The 23,189-nt window shown below is 38.9% G+C and overlaps 1 protein-coding gene across 1 annotated transcript; it reads left to right on the top strand.

Moving 5' to 3' along the window:
* The first annotated feature begins 586 nt into the window (after window positions 1–586).
* LOC108803133 (protein NDNF-like) lies at window positions 587–20,273 on the top strand. Its single transcript, XM_018574976.1, has 3 exons — window positions 587–761; window positions 14,802–14,926; window positions 18,897–20,273. The coding sequence occupies exons 1-3, from the start codon at window positions 637–639 to the stop codon at window positions 20,249–20,251; spliced, it is 1,605 nt and encodes a 534-aa protein (XP_018430478.1). The 5' UTR covers window positions 587–636; the 3' UTR covers window positions 20,252–20,273.
* Window positions 20,274–23,189: the final 2,916 nt, after the last annotated feature.

Raw genomic sequence — 23,189 nt, 5'->3', positions numbered from 1 at the left:
AGACACATGTCACACTGGAAATAACTCATCAATGGCAGGATCACTAATCAGGACACAGCACGGCAGTAAAACACACCTTCTTGAATGTGTTGCTCCCTTGTTGGCTGGATGAGCAAGGCATTGCTCCCTCCCTGACAACTTACATTCTGTATAGTTTTATTCAGTGAACATGAGATGCCTTTCTTTTCTGATGGTAGGGGAGTGACACATGCAAGCAGGTGAGTATTTTTCCTCCACATTTTCACAATCTTGTTACTGGTGAGTTTTTGAGAGCGACAAAATCGGAAGTGTGACATGGGCCTTACCCTTTGCCAAGTGAACAGCCTATACCCCAAGTATAGCAACTCCATGCCAAGAATTTGCTGTCCTATTAAAAAAACAGTAGGGCAAATGTATGACTAGTTGAAGAAAGAAAATATTCCTTGTTGCCTGTAACATCCAACCAGATATGTGTTCTCCTTTTCTAACCTGCGAGAAAAGCATATCGCCACTTTGTCTAATACAGAAACAATGTTTTTAGTATTAAAAAGCAGTCGAGCCACAATATCAGTAATGATTTAATTCTATAATCTTGCCCTAGGTATAAAAACACATGGAATTCATTGGAGCGTACTCCTCACCGTTCTGGCTGGGTGTATGTGCCATTCCAATATACGAACATCTGACAACTATCGAAGAGACTTTTTCAACCCCTACCACTCGCTTATTTTACCAGATGGCAGGGAAACCACAGTCTACTTACTGAAAGATATTACTAAAAGGTAAGAGAATTTCATTTTCAGCTCAACACTCACCCTTAGGCGTAATGTGAACTCTCTTTTGAAATCATTAATCCTCAGTTTTCAGAAATAAGAACAGACAGAGATGACATTCAACAACCGATCTGAATGAAACTTTTATTCTCTGCTTATGTAGGATAAATTTGATTAAATGCTAAAATACTAAACAGAATTTATTACTAATATTTAAAAAACACGTTGACATAGTGTGTTTTTTATTGTAATAGTTCTGAGCATGATTCTTAGAACATATTTATAATGTTTAATGTATTTGAAAACAGAGACATTGGGGTTAATTTACAAAAGGCAAAAAAGGTTATTCACTTTGCAAGGAACTTTGCCTCTTAGCTTTGTGAAAGAGATGAAACTCTCCTGACTTCCATTATCCAATCATGTACAAGCAAATACAGTATACTGGAGAGACTTTATAAACGCTTTTGCGTCTATTCATTGGCTCAGTGAGCCAGTGTATAATAATGAGGGAAAAAGTGTGTCACATGCAGAGTAAAGCTTGTATCAAGAGACAGCTTAACAGGAAAATGAGGTGTTTAAAACTGCATGATAAATCATATTAGAAGGATTTTCCCTGTCAAGAAACAGAGAGCATCCTCTTTCCTGTGGCCTTCACTAATATTTCCCACCTGACATACTAGCCGTTAACTTCTGTAAGGTCCTGGGGATTCTGCACCTTTGCCACTGTCTAACTCTCTTAGGGGCTGATTGAAACATACTGTATGTAGTGTGTTATCACTCATGTGTTAATGCAGTGTGGTGAGGAAATCTGCTCATGGATGCCAGTGCACCACAAAGCAGGTTTTTGAAAGACCTGCATATTTTTTCAGCACGGAGCACTACAAACATATATATTTACTATTTGTGCATTGTGGTGTGCTGAAACCCATGAGACGTGTGATGATCCAACTTACCAAGCGTTCAGTGTCTGTTGCCCCTCTCTGCCAGTACCTCCACTGGCTCCCACTTGTTCAATGAATAACATTCAAAATACTAACAATACCATGCAAAGCCATCTACAACTCTTCCCCAAACTACATCACCAACCTCATCTCAAAATTTCACCCAAACCGTCCTCTCCAATCCTCCCATGACCTCCTGCTCTCCAATTCTCTCGTCACCTCCTCCCATGCTCATCTCCAGGATTTCAGGTGTACTCTGTCCACCTTTAAGTGATTCTTTAACACTCATCTCTTCAATGAAGCCTATCCTACCTCTACATAATAACTGTCCTTTATTTCTTCCATCAGCCCATCTAACACAATTATTACCTTTTGTATCACCTGCCCCTCCTATTAGATTGTAAACTCTTACAAGCATGGCCCACCCAACCTTCCTGTAATGAAAATGTAATGTATCGGTATTGTCTCCCTCTATTTTGTAAATCATTGCACAAATTGTTGGCGCTATGTAATGTACATCCTGAATAATAATAATAATCTAAACAGAGATTGCAACAGCACCATTAAATATATATTGTTTAACATATGAAGGTCTTTGAACAGTACAAACACCATAAATTCCTAGCACATTTACCAGCTAGTCTGCAAAAAACAAATGACACTGTTTAACAATTCGTGTGAAAAACAGGTTTTAGTTGCACAACATTTGCAAAAGCTGTGGAAGCCACACTGACCCGTCAAAGCTCCTCTGTGTAGTGTGGTCCTAACTCTAATCAATGATATGATCTGAAATGGTGGAAAATGAATGGCCCTTCAATGCTCTGAAGTCAGTTTCCTGTGGTACAGGAATGTGTAGTAAAACACCCATTCTACTGCTTGTTACAGCAACCCTGAGATGTCACTCTGCACGTAGTACTTCTAATAGAAAGTAGCTGTATACAACAGACTTTAGCTTATAACTAGAACTCTGAATGGAAAATTATGGAATATTCTGGCAGAGAGACACACAACATGGAGTACTAACTAGTTATTGATTTGACCAAACTGTGTTAAAATCTGTTTTTGCATATACTACCTTTTCAAATGTATACCTATTTCCTAATGGGATGTGTACACAACTCACTGATCCTGCACTTCTACCTCTGTGTTTGTTTGGCTGGCCTTCCTCAGGCCACCATTAGAAATGATGGGGCTCTATCCAGCCCCCTCCGCGTGCATTAATCCCATGGTTCTGTGTGATTAATGCATGCTACCATGCAATGCACATACCATGCTTTACAGTGCAGCAGGTGCATTGTGTTGCCATTGATTTGAATGGTACCCCAAACGCACCTCCTGCCGGCAATGCATTTCACTGCACCGCAGCGTGGTGAAAAAAAGTAGTGCATGATCATAGGTCCCGTTCACACTCGAAGTGTTTGCAGCCTGAACGCAAGACAAGGCAATTTACCTTGTTATGGGTGGGCACAGTTCAACACGGCGGTGTTAAAAGGTATGGCATGCAGTACAACCACATCGCACAGTAGTGTCCCCATATAACTTCGTGACATATCAATAAAGTTCTAACAAAACAAAAGAAAGTGTGATGTGTCTCGAACGAGCGAATTGACACTAACTGGCCACACAGAGACCTGCAGGCGTGCATTTGAGCATGGCTGCTGGTGTGAACAAGTCCATACAGATCGCTACTGGGATTCCGCGGCGGGCATCCCGCCAAGCTCCTGGCAACCAGTGACATTTTTTTCTGCTTCATCAAAATGAAGCTTACTTTAGCTTGGCTGTTAAGGGCTCACAAAATCTTACAAATACAGATACACTAGCGTATATTTCTAAAGAAAGAGTTTCCAACATTTCAGCCTGTACCTTCTTAAAAATTGCAGATAAATGCACAGAAATCTTGCATTAAGCATTTCTATTCACTTGCATTCTGCCTTTGAGACCACTAGGTGATTCAATGACTCCAGAAAGAGCTCATTTCCTAGCACAGCCATGGGTTACTTGCCCTCTCCTCTTCTGGGAGGGTCCAAATACTGTCTGTGTTGGCCCAGCTCCTCTGCCTCTCCCTTCACCTCCCTAAAAAGGCTTTTATATAGCTATCAGTGGCGGAGTGAAGGAAAATATAAAAGAATAAAACTTGAGTATCAGCTCTGAGGCTGCTGACATCAAATCCAAGATGGCGAAACCAGTGGCAATCTCAGGCCTTTTGCATGACTACACAATGGAGGATTTTGCAGATTAATACCATGCATAAAATACATTAAATGCACATACAATCTGCAAAGTCTAGTGACAGGCTCTCTAAAGCTTACATATTTCATATGAAACCCTAGAAGTAAAGGTATTCTTCATAAATAAAAGACTGCAGGTTGTAGTGCAGACATCAAATGTGTGTCTTGTTAAGTAAACCTATCACCTACCATCATTCATTTTATCTCACACATTGGATTCTTAAGAACATTTTGTATTGATTTTTTTAATATCCGGAATGGCAGGTCAGACTCCGGGAGACTTTACTTGTCTCTCTACCTTCTATAGCAAGCTTGTCCATAGAAAAGAGTAATACTGTTATTAGGACTTAAGCTCCACATAATGTCCACATCCCAGAATGGTACTAAAATGGGATATAGATATAATCTGTAAGAAAGCAAGTGTTGCACTGACATGTTTCAGGCCCACATGACAATATAATACCCCAAAAATGATTTATTTGATTAAAAGCAGATATTAGGTGGATTAAAAATACAGAAACAGTTAGTTCAGACCATATTTTAATTTATTGTGACATGTATTTATATATAGTATATGCACACTAAAAATTAAACACATAAAATACCACTGATTAAACCCTCTCCTTGAAAAAGTGAACAATATAAAATATAAATGAGCAACCATTTCATCTTCCAATGTTTATGAAAATTGCTGCCAAATATGAACAACCTACTAACGTAAAATTCAATGAACAAAAATGAACTTCAGTCCATCCTCCAAGACCCAGTTATTCTCCGAATAGGCACCCCCATCTTGCCTCACAGACAGCATTGAGAAGGTGATGTCAGGCTGTCAGTCATAGCTCCCCCTTTACCATTCCTATAACAATCACATGCATCTGTTTTTTCCATATGTCAGCGGCCAGGAGTGGGGCCATGCAATGTAAATACAGGCGCATTTGCCACCTAGGAGCCGAAGGTAGCCCATAGACACCAATGGCTGTACGTGGGTATATACCACACATGCACAGAAACATACAACCCTGAACATAGACTGTCTGTGTTTGTGGCTGTATGTTGTCTCTTTGTGCAAGTCCAGCATATACCACCATATGGCAACATACAGCTATTGGTTTCTGAGGGCAAATGTACGCAACATCTGTGGCTCCTGAGCAGGAAAATTTGCCTGAATTTACTTTTTGTGACCCCAGGTGCGTGAGCCCTAATAATAACATTTATGAAGCAGTAGCACTTGGTGTGTGGGGCTCAAAGGAAAAAAAACAAATGACCTCTCAAAGTTATGTGCTCTCTCCACAAGTACCAATCCCAGGATACAAAACTGAGTATTACCAACCAGAGCCTGCTCTTTACAAATACACTGCCTGTCCAAAAAAAGTCACACACTCTAATATTTCATTGGACCACTTTTAGCTTTCATTATGCCGCACATTCTCTGTGGCATTGTTTTGATAACCTTATGCAACATCGCAACATTTATTTCTCTCCGCAGTTGCATTCATTTTTTACCAAGATCGTGTAGTGATGATGGGAAAGTTGGACCACTGTGTAAAGTCTTCTCCAACACATCCCAAAGATTATTATTGGGGTTAGGGTCTGGACTCTGTGGTGGCAAATCCATGTGCAAAATTATGTCTCTTGCTCCCTGAACCACTCTTTCACAATTTGAGCCCAATGAATACTGGCATTGTCATCTTGGAATATGTCCATGCCATCAGGAAAGAAAAAATTAATTGATGGAAAAACCTGGTCATTCAGTATATTCAGGTAGACAGCTGACACAACGTTGCTGAATGTAGGCCTATTATCCAAAGGAAGGCTCGGACCTATTTGCTTAGCTAAATTCAGGTGGTGACTTTTTTTGGAAAGGCAATGAATGTAACTCATACTGTTTAGGTTCCCTTACATTTACAGGTGAAACTCGAATAATTAGAATATCGTGCAAAGTTCATTTATTTCACTAATGCAACTTAAAAGGCGAAACTAATATATGAGATAGAGTCATTACATGCAAAGCAAGATAATTCAAGCCGTGATTTGTCATAATTGTGATGATTATGGCTTACAGCTCATGAAAGCCCCAGGAACCCCAAATCCACAACCTCAAAAAAGTAGATTATTACATGCAATCAATAAAACAAGGATTGTACATAGAACAATATCGGACCTCTGAAAAGTACAAGCATGCATATGTACTCAGTACTTGGTTTGGGCCGCTTTTGCAGCACTTACTGCAATTACTTTTGCACGATATTCTAATTATTCGAGTTTCACCTGTATATGCATACCTCCCACCTACCTCCTACCTCCTACCTCCTACCTCATTTGGAACCAAACTCCTCTGTCCCTCTTTCCTCCTTAGTTGTCCCTCTTTTTGGTCTGACATACAGATACCTAGGAAAATGTTTCATTTACCTATCAAAAGTGTTATTCTACACAAAAACCTTTATCTTATATTGTAATTATCTTGTTTGCTAATTTCAAAAGCCATCATAAAGGGAAAGTAATGGTGGAAAAAAAAATTCTGTGCTTACCCAATTATTTTAGACACAATTTATATTGGGAACACGGCAGGGGCGTGTACAACACCCATGTATATAAGCTGAGAGTGGGGGAGGCTGGAAATTGTAATAGTAAATAACAGGAAACAACAAGGAAAGAGGAACACAATGGGGTCTATTCACGAAGCAGCCGAAGGATGTAGCCGTAGCTTCGGCCGATCCTTCGGCTAGCTTCGGTCCCAGGACCCCTTCGGTTCAGTAGAACCAAAGGGCTGCTGTACGGGCTATTCACAATCCTTGTTTTATTGATTGCATGTAATAATCTACTTTTTTGAGGTTGTGGATTTGGGGTTCTTGGGGTTTTCATGAGCTGTAAGCCATAATCATCACAATTATGACAAATCACGGCTTGAATTATCTTGCTTTGCATATAATGAGTCTATCTCATATATTAGTTTCACCTTTTAAGTTGCATTAGTGAAATAAATGAACTTTGCACGATATTCTAATTATTCGAGTTTCACCTGTATGTCTCGGTTCGGCTGAGCCACGCTGAAAGCCGAAGCTGGCCGAGCCTGCTTCTGACAGCCTGCTTCTGACAGCTGGGCGGAGCCAGTCGTGATCTTACCAGATCACGGCTGGCTCCGGCCACTTGCAGAGAGATCAGCGTCCCTGGTTACCAGCTAACCACGGACACTGATCTCCAGATAGCAAACTCTCCCGGGCGCTCCGGGAGTCTCCCGCTCCCGGCCGCCCAAGAGAGAAACACTGCTTTTCCTTTTTTTTTTTCTTTATTCTAAAATGGAGCCGTGTCAGAATAGAAAAAATAAAAAATAAATTTTGCCCATAGGAATGCATTGCTAGATTCCTATTGGCTATTTCAAGCCCTCTGCTGCAGTTCTCCATCAGGTCCATCAGCAGAGGGCGGGTACAATGCTAGTTTACTATTGCAAATTGAAATAACCAATAGGAATCTAGCAATGCATTCGTATAGGCAAAAATTTTATTTATTTTTTTCTATTCTGACACGGCTCCGTGTCAGAATAAAGAAAAAAAAGAAAAAGCAGTGTTTCTCTCCTGAGCGGCCGGGAGCGGCAGACTCCCAGAGCACCCGGGAGAGTTTTTTTCTTCGTTTTTTTTTTACGGCAGCAGAACCGCCGGCCAATAAAAAACTGTTGGGCGGAGCTAGCTGTCATTGCTAGCCCCGCACAATCGTTTTCTATTTATGTTTTTGTACTTTTTAAACTATTTTTGTGTTCTGCTCGGTCCCTCGGAGGGACAGACTGGACCTCCAGACTGGACCCTCGGAGGGACCGAGCAGAACAGCCGAGCCGAATGCCGCGGCTCGCCATGAGCGACATTCGGCTATTCACTGCTGTTCGGCACCTATAAGAATAGACCGAACAGCAGCGAGTAGCCTGCCGGAGGTTCGGCTTCGCCGATCCAGATGTTGGATCGGCTGAGTCGAACTCCTCCTGCACTTCTGGTTGGCCGAACATGCTGAGCATGTTCGGCCGACCAGAAGCCACGTGAAGCCCCCTGATGTACGGCCGATTTCAGCCGATATACGGCTGAAATCAGCCGTACCAGCCTGAAGTGAATAGCTGAACAGCGTTCGGCTCACTTCAGGTCGGTCTTTCACTCGGCTGCCTACGGCAGCTTAGTGAATAGACCCCACTGTCTAACACAAAACAACACAGTGCAGTGATACCCCCTAGTGTCAGAGACAACTCACTACACAGTTAGAAAAGTGTCCAAGTCATTGGGGTCACCGAGCTACATTCTGGTAATAGCAAAGGATGTAGATCAGATGAGATGCAGAACATCATTCAAATGGTGCTTGAAAAATAGTTTTTTGATAATGGTAGTTCACAGACGCAAAGCTAGCATGTATGCCTGTGGGGAAAGAAGATTAATGGAAACTGTAATTCATTACGAAATTACAAGCAAATGTTTATTAACCTGATTTTTAAACAGTGCAGTAGATTTCACTCCCAAAAATCTTCTGGGTTTGTAAATTACCTATATTACATGCTACTAATGTCTCATTATATTACTGTATACATTGTTGATTAATTGATTAGATTACTACTGACTATTGTGTATTGTACATGATTTCCTTACAGATCTAAATGGGAATATTTTTTACTAGATATTCAGAAAATTTTAATTTACAGGAACTTTGATTAATTCGTTTTTATAAATGTACTGACTTGCTGATTGCAGGTTTCCCTAAATATAAATCACACAAAGTCGGGAATTAATAAAAAGTTCCTGAGATGAGTTCTATCTTAACTGGTGACATTACCCAAAGCAAGCAATCGGCTTCTACCTTTCATTTTTTCCACACAGCTTACAAAATCAGATTTAAAAGCAGATTTGCTGTGCTCCAGTTGAGACAAAGTTGAGAAGAAGTTTGTCTCAGATACTTCTTATTAATTCCCCCAATAGATTTTATAGATGCGTCAGGCATGCATGGATGCCAGCAGCATAATTGATATACTGTACAGGTATTGCTAACTACTTATATGAAGTATGCACAGATTTGTATATAGCAATTTTATAAAACTATCTGTATTTGAGCTTGTTTTCAATATTAGCTCTTCCATTTCTATAAGTATTGCCCCCAAAACCGTTCCGAGTGAAATTGGGAGACTCCACTTGTACCAACCCCAGTTTACAGTCACTTTTTATGGACAGCTTGGTCTACATATAAGATGATGAAAATTATTAATTACTAATGTATATTAATGCATCTTAAAAACAAAACTAAATTGTAATATATTGCAGCCTACTAGTCCTTAGATGTGATGGTTGCATTATTTTTTTTCATTTTATTTTCCATTTATTTTCCTGATAATCCTATTATTAGGAAAATATTATTAGATTATTAGGTTGCTGTTTTTGTTTAGCTCGTGACGAAAATATCTGTTTACAAAGAAAGATAACATGTTTGCTTTCAGTTCATCTCACAGGAAGTGACATGAACAATGGACAGTCCATCAAGTATTCTCTGTACTCACTTTTTAGCCTAAAAACAAATGCACCCACCACATCTAAGGGCTGGCAGGGTGAAATATATACATGGTTTGCTCTTGGGTATAGTCATACTTTAAGATGAATTCATGAAAACATTGACCACTGGGTATACAAACGCTTTAGGCTTTATGGCCCATCGTGAGCATGAGTTCTGTTACTTATTTTTCTAATTATCTAAATAAACCAGTCACATTGCTGGTCTTTGTCAAAATACATGATCAGCATTCCTCCACAATATAAATAACTTGTGGAGGGCTTGTCTATGTACAATATATTGTATGTGGATTGCCAGCAAAGTCAACATTCCCTGCTGTATCCTCCGCCTTGCCAGTGTTTTCTTTACTGATCAATGTAAATTGTCTTTATTACAACCCCATTCTCAGACTTCTAGGATCTCATGAGATAGGACAGTGTAAAAACAATTAAAGAGGTTTAGTTCATCTCTTTTGAAAGTAGGTGTAACCCCATAACCTTCTGTGATGTGGCTGCTAGACATTTAGTGATAGCCAGGGCTGTTGTCAGCTTGGCTGGATTATAGTAGTAATTATCTGGTTAATTCCCGGTGTCTGGCATTGTTTGTACCCCCCTGGGCGGAGTGTGACTCTGTCATATTTTGGGACAGCCAATGAGAGGCACCGTAGTGTACGTACACTACTGCAGCCAATCACTGGGTTTCTCTCTACTAGTGGTGCATGCTGGGATAGGGTACATATACTGGAGGGATTTGCCATGTGCTCAGACTAGCCGGGACCAGCCATGGATTAGGGCTGGGTGCTATCCAGCATAGGCTGGTGTGAGGGAAATGTTTCCCTGGGGCCTCCAACATGGAGAAAGCCTGTGTTGCTGTCAGAGGAGAAGAGCCAGGATAACGGATGGCTGCTGAAGTTACCTGGAACTCAAAGGACTTCAGGGGCATGGCTGGTGTCTCTCTTGCTGAGGATTTATGCTCATCTGCTACTTCAGTCTCCATCCAGTCTCCATGCTTAAGAGGTCTGGTGAGTCTGGAGTCTATGACTGTTACACCCTGGAAGCTTAGGATCCCTATACCCTCTCTCCCCAATGAAGATGTTCAATAAAAGTTATTCAGCATTATTCTACTGGAGTTGACATCAGCTTTTGGTGGCGATAGAAGAAGGGAGGTTAATGTTAATGCGTGGCTAGCTGAAGATCATACCGTAGACAGACTAGAAATGAACTGGGCACAGCGGCTCCTTCGTGGGTAGCACTACATTGGTATAAAGGACTAATCGAGCCAAGCATTTGTTTTGTGGACGGAAGTTAGTTATGGTACCCCTTTTTCCACAAAACTGGTCTTTCCTCAAGTGCTTCTGTCTACAATAAATTGGCTTGTACATTGGGTTGTAAACACCCACTATACCCACCTTACTTAAAAACTAATCCTTTACAGGATGAATTATGATTATACAAATTAAAAAATAAAGCTGTGGCCCTTTTTTTAGAGTTTTAGCTTGCATTGTAACAATATTAAACAACCATTACCATATATATATAAACATTCACATAACCAACTCATTCATCTTAAAGATTCAGGCACCATTAAGCTTACTATTTCACTAGAAAGTCCAGAGAGACCTATAGTATCATATGTAAAAGGGCAGCATATCATGATTAAAGGCCATGTCTGTATTTGGTGACTGTAACTATCTGTAAAAACTATTTCCCTGTGTAGTTGTTTATGGAATTTTGTATTACTGTATTCAACTTATTTTCACTTTTTTTAATAAAGAATAACGCTTTTTTAACATATGTGTGTGTGTATGGTGTGTAATATAATCACAAGATTTCAGATTAGAAATAGTCTTTTTTCTTGCATACATTTGGAAATGCATGTAAAGCCAGACTACCCCATCAAGGCACATCTGATGTGTGGTCCCTAACTGTAAGCTATCCGAGCTCCCAAGTATGGGACACATATAGTAATGCAAAGATTGAGAGCAATTTATATATGCATTGCTTTATATTTCCAATAGTTTAAAAAAAATGTTCTGACTAGCTGGAGAGTGTGCTGTTTTAATTGATTTGTATATTGCTCTGCCTTTTATGTGCATCTTTCCTTTTTTACTAGTTTAACAAATTGATCTGAGCAGCTGCTGTTCTTGCTTTGTTATAAACAGTATACCCCCATTTATAGCTGAACAGAGAAGTGAAATTTTTTATGATGTGAGGTGCATGTAGGTGTAGGTTGGTTTGACCAGACTTTACAGATATTAGTTACTGCTCTTCTGCTCATTGTAATAGTATACTAATAAGTGTAATAGCTAATACATATTGCCTATTCTGAATTATAAATAAAGCCGTAGTTGTATTGAAAAAAATGTTAGAAACCTGCATATGCAATTTTTTTCAGATACTGTATCTATTGGAGGGATCCCAGTGCATCTGTTGGCCATATTAAACTCTACTAGAATTCCATTAGAACACAGACTTTTCAAGGACTGGAAAAAAAGAAAAATTTAACTTGGCATATCCTGTGGAAATTATGTGGTTATCACACCCCTGATAAACTCCACAGGATAGAAACAAAAACGTTTAATAGTAAACATCAATCTAAAATTCCTCTAAACTATAAAGGGTGTATAGGGTGTATAGTTAGAGTTTCATATAAATATTGCCATATGTCTCTCTTACAATTACCTGTTAATAATACGTAATGAAATTCAGATCCATCCTTCCATTTGCACTATAATTTTTTCTTTCTCTTCTTTCTATAAAAGTAGAAATCAGCTGTGTGTTGAAGGGATTTGATTTCAGTCATATACACATAAACCCTAGTCTAGAATTACGCAACAAATGCTGTTTCCACTTTGGCCATCTGCACCTATGGAAAACATCTACAAGTGTAAATTTCTCTCCAACAAGTCCTCAGTCTGCGGCTAAATGCTTTGAACAATAAACCTTTCTAAAACTCAAGATTATAAAAGAAAGTCTGTTCTCTATGCTTTTAATAATATAAGAAGCACTTTGGTGGGAGTTATATTTTTATCTGGGACGATGTAACCTTATCATTATGTTTCAGCTATTTTCCTATTTTTACATCTGCAAGCAAGCAAGTATTGGCTGTTTTTGTTCCCTTGGCAGAGCATATGGCATTGTATGTGTCCAACTGGCATGTACACTTCTCACTTTGCTTTGAATTCTTTGTAACCTCTAATACCACAACATTATTTTTGAACCTTGGTCCTAGGCTTGTCTAAAAGTCCATCTCCAGCCACAACTTGTTTTAGTTTTCTATAGAGTGAGAAAGGATAAGAAACTGTATCAGTGTGTCCCTGGAATATGTATCCTCACTTCCCGTCCTACTGATAGGGTGCCACAACGACAGGAAATGATAGGGTGTCTCTCTGATGCAGGCAGACAGGGCAACAAAAGCACATCCATTTAGTGGAGTGAGGAAGGATTAGAACTCTTTACTGTATTTTATTGTGGGGGAAAATCTCCCAAGGAGGACACAGGTAATACAAACCTGACAATGATCATGACTCTTTTAAAAAACTAAAAAAAGTGTTTTGGCTGGAGTTCAATATGCGAATAGATGAAGCAAGGATTGCGGTTGACAGTTACTGGCCTATGGTTTTCTGACTGGGGGACAAATATAAAAATTATTTATCAGTTGTCACTTTTTTAAATATTATTTTTGTTTTGAATTTTGTTAAAAAAAAGACACTTGCTTGAAACTGATAACTAAGGCAATCTGAATTACTTCTACCAAGACAGTTGCTAAAATTTTCTTGAAATGACAACAATTAAGGCCCGTCTATTCTCAGGAACATAAAGCTCCTGTAAGCCAATACCTAGGGTAGTAGAAAAACTGCAAAAATGATAAATTGGTGTTTTTCCTTTTATTTCTGGCCAGTTTAAAAAAGTATTTTTTAAGAAATAACTGCAGAAAGAAGGGATGACAGAGGCTGCTTACAGGAGCCAAAAGCCTATATGTAGTTAAGGCAACATGAAACTTAGAGGGTCATTCACAAAGCTGCCGAAGGGCCACCTCCCTTAGAGGTGGCCCTTTAATGACTCTTGTCAGGAGTGTTTGTGCTTCTAGCCCTTTACTCTGGCCATTTAGAAGTGGTTTTCATCAATATATTACATATATTTACATTCTTCATTCAACAGAAGCACAATGAAGTAGCTGGAACAGAAAGAAAGAATAGCAATGAATAGTCATAGAGCATATTGTAAAATCCTGCTACTTTTAGTAATGTAGCACATGGACCCTATGAGGCAGTTATGTAAAATGGGAAACTTGCCCACCATCCAGCTGTGCACATGTGTTATTAAACTGGCAGCCACCTTTTAGGAATACACAATAAAAACATACAAATTTAATGTGTTTGTTAAGGCATGGTGGATCAGAACAAAGTCTAGCTTACACACTTAGTGGTTTCAAATGCTACAGAACCTGTCAGTTGCAACTGGGGTGTAAAAAAACATTTAATAGCCTCATAATGTATGTAGGCCCACTTTAGTACTCTAAATACAAAGTTTGTTTCACTCTAGTGCTTTACTAATATACCCAGCAACAATATAGCCTAACCTTCAGTAACACAACTACCTTCCAGCACGTGAGACAACTCTGCTGTTGGGTGCTTGAACATCTCTTATTCAACAATAGCTCAGCCCTTTCCAACATTACTAACAGCAAAATTCTTAATTGTGAGGTGCAACACGCACTTAAAGTCTAACAGCTACTCAGTTCCAGCAAAGGGTTGCTGACTTTTCTCCAAGTGGGAATCCCTATGGTAATTTAGTAATAGCAGGAATGGTCTCCTAGAGGCCAATAGTTAACAGAGTTAGTATTTAAAGGGTTATAGCCAAGCTTTTCACCCCCCTCCCAGACTTTACTCATAAACCTGTAGAGTAATAATAGCAGCTACTTCAGTTATAGCTGATACTTCAATTAGTCACTTTGTGACACTTGTCCCCTTGCCTCCCATGCACAGCTCATCGTTGCCACTTCAGCTCTCTGAAAGGCTATCGTTGCCTTTCCCCCTATAATTTCCTCCTAATTGTGCTATCACTGTTTTATCAAAAACATTTCTTGTAATAATGCAACTACACAACAACCATAAATTGTAACTGTAAATGTCTTTTGTTGATTAAATTAACCATTTATGCATTATATAAATAAAACAAAGTTCATGGTCCAAATGTATTGCCCTGAAACCACTAGCGACAATCTCATTCCTTGTGAGGCCACTTTAAATATTCTGTCCTCTCTGCTCCTGTTACAGTCAAGCATTTATGTTTTGAAATACAGTTCTCAGATTCCTCTGTATTTTTGCACATATTAATTATAATTTTATATGTTCATATTTTTCTCAGGTACTATTTTTCATTGCAAGAAAACAGTTCTCACTTCTCAATCACTGTGACTCCTTGTGATGTACCTATTGAATGGAGTATCCTACAGTACAGGGCATCACATGCATTCCATGGAAAAGCAGCAGGTATGATTTCACATGTAGAAAGTATTGGGAGCTCCTCAGGAAATCTAGATCCTACACTGTGACAGACCATTTATAATGTTTAAGCTGTCTACAGCGCATTCAAAGACTTTTACAGCTTCTTTGGCTTGTATGAAATTTCAGGTGACCAAATACATAGTTGGGACTCCTTTTGAATCTGAGTAGGAAGCGACCATAATTAATGGCATGCTGCAGTAGCAAACACTAAACTCCACAGTGGCAAGCAGCCCCCAACACAAACTGTTATTGAACAGTAACAGTGCTGTTACTAGATGTTCACAACTCCAAGTGCACTCATGTATAGCAAAAATGGGCTTACTATTATTTTTAAAACTATAGCCCTTGACACAAACTGTCCTCATTGACTGTTGGACAGGGTGGGAAGGTAGAGAGAAGGCTAGAGAGCATGAAAGACAGACTGGTGGAGGCTTTTAAATGTCATCAGAAAGCAAAAACAGCACACAGTTCAACACACTACCAAATGATTGCAAATATCTGCCTGTGTGTCCTCATTATGTAAGGTAATTATTTGACCTGGAAGATTATGTGGCCTTTTTGGTAACTAGTATCTAATGTATTTGGGCACATTTAGTCGCAGATAGAATGTGTTTAGGGACCCGCCGTAAGATGTAAGTGTCCCTAAATATTTAGTGTATTTTGCAGCTAGGCTGAGCTTTGCTTACATTTTTATAGGCTCTTTTGGTTCTTCTAAGCTCCATGTGTTGATTGCATTTGCCTGTTAATGTTGAGGAGGTTCCAGTTATTAAAGTGGGAAGAACCATCACTAAGTTATGAATACTTCTCTGTAGGGATGCACCAATACCAAGTACCGTACTTGGTACAAGTATAAGTACAGATACTTTTCTAGCTCCAAGACTAGACTAGAGAAAAATTCAAAAGTTAGGAGGCAGCTGTCATTTGTAAGAAGCACACGGAGCTTCTGGGATTTGTACATCTCTGTTTTGTTTTTATGAATATAAATAAAGGGATGCACGAATACCATTTTTGCGAGTACAAGTACTGATACTTGCCCAGGTACTTACAAGTACAAGTATTGATACATTTTTGTTTATTGTCATGTGACAGTTTTTCTAAAACAATATCGACTAATGATTTCAGGACAGTGGTGGAGCACCAGAGCTAGGTCCCAGCTGCAACCGCTGCAACCCTGGTAGTTCTCATGAAAATGTCAAGTATCGGCACTGGTATCTGAAAAGTATCGGTGCATCCCTACTTCTCTGGCCCAATCAATACCTCAGGTTTTTTGTTTTAGTGGTATAGAGTGGGGAGATAATAAATATATATGGATAAAGTGTGTAAATTGTGCAGTGCTAGTTAGCGCTGCACAATTTACACACTTTATCTATTTGGACCCCAGGGTTGAGAGCGCAGCTGCTTTGGTATCAGGATATTAAATCAGGGCTATCCATAAAGCGCGGATCCACATCTTTTATTATTAATAAATATATATGCACCTTTCCAGAGTATTTTCTTTTCCCCTTCTGCCTGAACAGGATGTCAGTAGAGGGTGTTGTTTGAGCCTTGCCTCAGCCAGGGGCCTGTGCTGGAGGCCAAGGGCTTTAACTGTTTTTTAAGGGGTTAAGGACCAGACTGATCTGAGAGAGATCCACTGCAACTTAAGAAAGACTGTGATTACTTTTACAGGAACATAGATCTGTTTGACTTCTCTCACAGACCCAACTATTACCAAGAGGTTGCTCTTAAAAAGCCTGCTACTACCGGAATACCTGTTTAATGTATGTACTTTACCGGTGTATACCGCACCCTTAAACCCTCTCTCCTAGAAGTGAGTTCAGCAATAAATTGTAAAAAGAATAAAGTGACTGGGGCCTATATTTTTTGTCTTTTAACCATACACCAGGAACTCAACCATGAGATGGAAATGATAGCCTGCCATACTGCTTACAGGGTCAATCCACATAAACTGTAGAAGAGGAGTGCTACATATGGATCTGGCAAATTATTTACACACAAGTCACTTTTACTAAACACCACAGCATGCACCCCCATGCTTAGCTGATAAACCCTTTAAGTAGATGTAATCTCTAACTAGATAACATTTAGCTAACATTTAGATTATATTTAACTAAAGCACTGTGTAACATATCCAATTGTTGTGTCCTATTTCTTTTATAAATTAGTGTTTCCACATTTTTAAAATACCTTTGAAATCTCAGTGCCGCTTATTTCCCCAGCCTCTTCCAGCTGCTTGCTGTCTATATGCACTTGCCATAACTGTGGCTGCATGTCATTGTTGCGGGTAGGTTTCCTGCTGGTAACTGCAGACCATGCCTGCGTAATGAGAGTCAGTCCACCTACAATCTATTTTACACACACATGTGACAGGGTGACAATGCAGGAAAGCAATTAAGAGATAAGGGCAGAATATTGTCACCCCACAACAGGTTATGCCTGAACAAAGAGCTGCATGGCAGGATTACTAGGTATTTATTTTAAGAAACTGTATATTTAAAAAGACTGAAAACTACTTTAGAAAATTGGGATGCACCGATACCAATACAAATGCTCCGATACCTTCCCCGATACCGGGGCAGCAGTGCCATAGGGGAACATGGAGCCAGCTGGGCGGCGAGTAATGACCCACCTTCCATATTGGCTAGGAAGCCAGCTCCATGCTGAGTGGCCAGGAAGCTGGCTTCCCAGCCAATCAACATCGAGCCAGCAGAAAAGCCGACTCCTTGCTGATTGGTCGGGAAGCCGGCTTGATGCTGATTGGCTGGGAAGCCGATTTGCCGGCCAAACAACATGGAGCCGGCTTCCTGGGCAATCAGGAAGCTGGGCGACATGTCATTACCCACCACTCGGCTTCCTGATTGCCTGGGAAGCCTATATCAGTACTCGGTATAGGCGAGTACCGAACGCAATCAGAACTCATACTCGATACCGAAAAAACATTATCAGTACATCCCTATTAGAAATGATAGAGATTTTAGCAACTGCTTTTACATCTACTTTAATAAGCTCAGTTTGATTTTAAATAAAGCACAGCCTGCTCCTGTCAAGCAATTTCTCTGACCACAGGATGGACAATTCATAACTTTAATTACTGGTCTACAGTAATTATTTTAGTTTTAGCTGATTAAGTCACTGACTGAATATAACTAATACAGAACCTGTATAACTTAAATTTGTCAGTAATTAAAGAGATTGCTGGAAGTTGAATTTCTAAACTTGATTGACCTTCACACTGGGCTCATGAACTGCTGACCAAATGAAGAACATTCTGCGCTATGTAAGAAAGCTAATTTTTATGAACACATTACAAGGAGATGATCATTAATCTGCTATGTAATATTCTTTGATCGAAAAAAGCAAAGCGCTAGGGGAAAAAATGTGCAAAGGAGCGAAGGGTAGGTGTTCGGGCAAAGGCCGATTTGTAAACCTGTTAGGTGTATAGCTGTGTAAAAACCAAACTAGAACACTATAAATAAATAGAGATCTTTAATTCTTTTATTCCTTTATTATCACCCCCCTCCAGAAGCGCAGATTAACTTGTTTACATGTAATATTCTTTGGCTTCAGTATCTAGCAGTAGCATATAATTGAGTAATATTAGTAGCATAACGCATAGTTACAGTAGTTACAAGATATGGCATCCTTTCCTTATAAAACCATTATATTTTATTCAATAATGACAAGGTTTTGTGTTCTTTTTAATGCCGTGATTATTTTTATTTCTAACTGGCCAATTTATTTTGAACAATATAAAATGTATATATTTTATTTGATTTAATATGTTCATTTATTGGAACAATTTTTTTCTAACAAATTCAAGTTCCTTTTTAGAGGTCTTTCTCAAATGATCTATTCATTTAGTGTATTTGTTTATCTTTATGTTTGGTATATAATGGCTTGGAATATTGTAGGTATTTGTTATCATGGACACTTTTGTTGTGTTTTTTTATTGTAGAAAAATACAGATCATTTGATGACCTAAAAGCTCGATCCTACTACAAGACCGCGTCTATACTTTTCCATTATAAAGGAAACTCAGTTGAAAACTATGTTGGCACATCTTCGCATTCTTCAATTTTTGTCCTGGAATTTCTCTCTACTGAGAGAGACACTCACATCTCAGTGTATCTCACAACTGATTTGGCTCATGGTAACCTATTTCCTGAGCTTCCAGGGGATCCTCGGATTGACATCAGCTCAGTCAACCACAATTCTGTTTCCCTTGTCTGGAAACCAAGTCCATCTGCCACAAAGCAGAAGGAGAACGTTCAATATTGTGTTCTTGTCAACGAAAAGCATAACTACAAAAGTTTGTGTGCTGCTGACACTGCAATACGCTCTGCAAACAGAAAATGGCCAAAGTTACCAAGTTACCCCATTTCACAATATCTTGATGACCATCATCAGGTAATGCTCCTTTCAAACAGTGATATTAGTGTTATTCACAGATCCAACAATATAGATGTAAGGCAAATGTGTATTGGAAACAAAAACACATACACAGTTTCCAATTTGAGCTCTAACACTCAGTATTACATTGACGTATTTGTTGTCAATCTCCTAACAAATGCTAGTGTTGCCTACACAGGTACCTTTGCAAAAACCTGGATGGAGCCTAAGCCTAAGGTTATGCCTCTAAAAGATGGTAAAGTAGTTCAAATCAGGTTTGATGGTAAAAAACTAAAAGTTTACAGCTTTGAGTACCAGACAGTAGATAAAAAAGTCCAATTCACATTGCAGACATGCAGAGGACAAATACGAGCTCAAATATCAAGAAATGGTAAGTTGCTGGTATCAGAAACCATTCAAGGTCTAAGACATATAACATTTAAAGGAAAAATGATGGATAAATACTTAGCTGTTTTTAAATCATCAGATGTAATGCCAAATGCATCTGCCATGATTCAGGCATCATCCCATATCCACAAAACCTTATTCCCATTTTTTCCATCAAGTATGAAGATTAAATCCTTCAACAAGCTAAGAACCTGTGACTCAATAACAATTGCCTGGCTTGGTACACAGGAAAGGAACATGTATTGTGTCTATAAAAAGAAGATTCAAGAAGATGAGATTTGGAGAGAAACCTATAATGTTGACCAGTGCTTAGGACCCGAATTGCGGCCAAGATCGGAAAAAGTTCTCTGCAAGTACTTCCATGATATCAATGTCCAGAAAGCAGTGACTACAGAAACTATTGGTGGTCTAGAGAAAGGCACACCATACCTATTCGATGTGTATCTTGTTGGATCCTCTGGAATACTTGTTCGATATCAGAGTAAAGTTGTTAAGACTAGAAAAACATGTTAAATGCAGATTTTTTTTACTTGCTGACTACGTAAAACATAAAAAATTAACAGAGAAAAAAAATCCCAAAATTAGAGGTTTGTTTTTACTTTTCTATGGAAAGACTCTGAGATTTGCTACAATTTAGAGTATAGAGCTGTTGATAATCTCTTGTGGTATGTACCATTAACTTTTGTATATGATGTTTGCCTCCAGTAAATTTTTGGACTCTGCTTAATATATTGTTTCTATTTGAGTGGAAACTAAGGTTACCCATATACAACAGATCAGTATAATCTAAAACATATAAAAATCAGATATCTGACATTTTGTTTTTCAACCTCAATTAAGAACTAATAGCAATAGATATGTGTTCTAGCAAAATTGCTGGTTTTTCTATCACATGACTTTCTTTTATATGGTTATCTGCATACATTTTAGTAATAAAGGTATTTTCATGTTAAAGAGGAGCCATTGCTCTACGAAGACTCTAGGCCATCTACATTCATCCTCCTCATTCAAATACACCCTTACTGAGATTGGGCGGTTACAGACAGACCAGTACATTGTTTATATCTGCAGTCCCTAACCTGTCTGCGTAAGCACCACTTTGCCAAGAGACACTTTGTAGTAGTAGACCTGTAAAGTAAAGTAGACCTAAGCTAAAAACAATGAGAATATAGGGATCATCTAGAAAAATTACTGGTGCATGAGCAGTACCCTGAAGAATGTACCTTTTTACAGGAACACCACCTGAAAATAGAATGTGAGGGTGCCTAGGCATGTCTATATCTATGTTTCATAGCTGTGCAACGCACTACTGCCTGTGACTGCTAGTCTCTTTAGGATTTAGAGTAAGATTTGGTGATGTTTGTTGGGGAGAAATCTGCACTGCATGCATCTCCCTGCTTGTGCTTTAGTTCAGATGTGGATGTGAATATGTGGACTTAATATGTGGATCTCTCCTGTTGCTTCTTCAATATAACCCTACCAGTTATCAGATTAGCAGTCATCATAGGTGCAGGTCTGACATGAGGAAGCAGATCCCTGCTTTCTTAATAAGATGGTCTCCTTCCACACAGCAGAAACAGACATGCATAGTGAATTATTACTAGGAAAAAGATTAGCTGAAAGGAATGTTCAATCAATACTGGTGATTAGACCTTTTTGTGCCCCAACTTACAGAGTTGAGGTCCTCTACAAGCTGCAGCAGTCCATTCTGAAGAAGAGTGCATCTGAGTGCTGTAACTCTGTATACATTCTGGATAAAGAGGAAAGGGGAGTGTTAACTAGGGTTGTCTATTTAAAACTACAGTTATATGTTTTCATTTTAGCATCTCAGCATACTGTAAGACTTCTTAACCATTGCAACAGACTGTTTGTGCAGAAAATCTTGGTAACTTACTATTTCAAATAATGGTTACCGGTACAATAGTGTTTGTCTAAGAAGTCTCCTCCACAAAAATATAATTGCTATGAGTGAATTAAACTTAAGCATATAAACCTATCATTTCACAAGGGCAAGTGAAGAATCGTAACACTTACCTATATAGCCAAGATCTCATGATTTGCTACCTTAAAGCCATTTTGTCACCTTCAGGAACTCGATCCCTGATCTCCCTATACTAGGTGTTAGATGATTACTTGTTTTTCTGGCATCTCCGATGAGCAGTGAAACTATGTAAAGTGCTGCTGGTTCTGGAAGTTACTAAAATCATGAATGATAAGTGGTGAATTATTTTATTATCGATACTGAGGTGACTAACCCACCTCCCCTCTGCCAATCCAGTTGACTGAAAGTTCCTGAGAATTTAACATCTTCTTGGAGTATAATCATATATCATAGTTATGTTTATTACAAGTAAAAAACACCCATTTTAGTTGCACAATTTCAGTTGCACAAATAAAAAATGCTTATTTAAACAACAGTTACAATATAGGCTATATACTTTATAAGTATATAGTGTTCTACCTTTGTAGATCTGTAATAAGGAAATGCTAGGCAAACTAAGACTTACGCAGTACAAAAGGCACATAAGGAGTAAGCTTCTACACCCACAGTGCTGCTGACACACTGCTCTAGCTTCCTATGTATATCTCCAACTTTATTTTAATTTTAGATAAAGTAGGGGAGGGTTAAAACTGCTGTCAGTTTTTTTTTGCCATCAGTGACTCATCAGAAGGTGAAAGAAAATAATTTCAATGTGAGGAAAATCCCTCTTAAAAAGTTGTCACCGGAACAAGTATCCCTGTAGAAAGATTTCATATCTATTCTTGCTCCGGGGGCAACTCAAAATGTTGCATTTACCATCAATTTCATTCCCGTGACACTGCTAATCAGGACAATTAGAAGGCTTGAATCCCACTAACAGTGACGCAGACAGCAATAAAAACCTGACAGTTTTTCTAACCCTTCAGCACTCTATTCAAAACTAACAGGGCTATTCACAGAAGGCAGGAGAAGTGAACAATCTAGGAGCTCAGGAGGTTTATGGGGCTTCAGTAGCTTATAGGGAAGGCAAGTGATACTCTCAAAGTAGGAGCAGGTACTGTATGGCAGCTGATGTGCAGCCGATGTGCAGGTTTAGCTAACTGATTGACTGCTATACCTTTAGTACATCATTGATTTTATCATTATGGTATTTAAAGGATAGATGCACTTTGCATACTAAAATGTATAACACCCCTCCACCCCCCTGCCCTCCTCATATAAATACATAAAACACATATCTTATATGCAGACTTTTGTGAATGCAGTAAGATGCAGTCTGCCCAGGTCCAAGGAGTGTTCTTATCTTCCAGGGAGCCATACTGTACATGCTGTGGTGTTGGCCATTGATCTAAGCTCTGTGCCAAGTGGGGTGATATGAGGTTTATAATCTGCAATGTGCAGTTATCCTATTAAGAAAAATTGACTCCAAGAAAATAGTTCTTTCATATAGAAGTTTGATATATATATATA

This window comes from Nanorana parkeri, unplaced genomic scaffold (genome assembly GCF_000935625.1).
Source record: "Nanorana parkeri isolate BGI_ZX_2015 unplaced genomic scaffold, ASM93562v1 scaffold51, whole genome shotgun sequence".
Lineage (NCBI taxonomy): Eukaryota > Metazoa > Chordata > Amphibia > Anura > Dicroglossidae > Nanorana > Nanorana parkeri.
The sequence above is the reverse complement of the archived record's forward strand: the minus strand, read 5'-3'. Positions and strand labels throughout refer to the sequence as shown.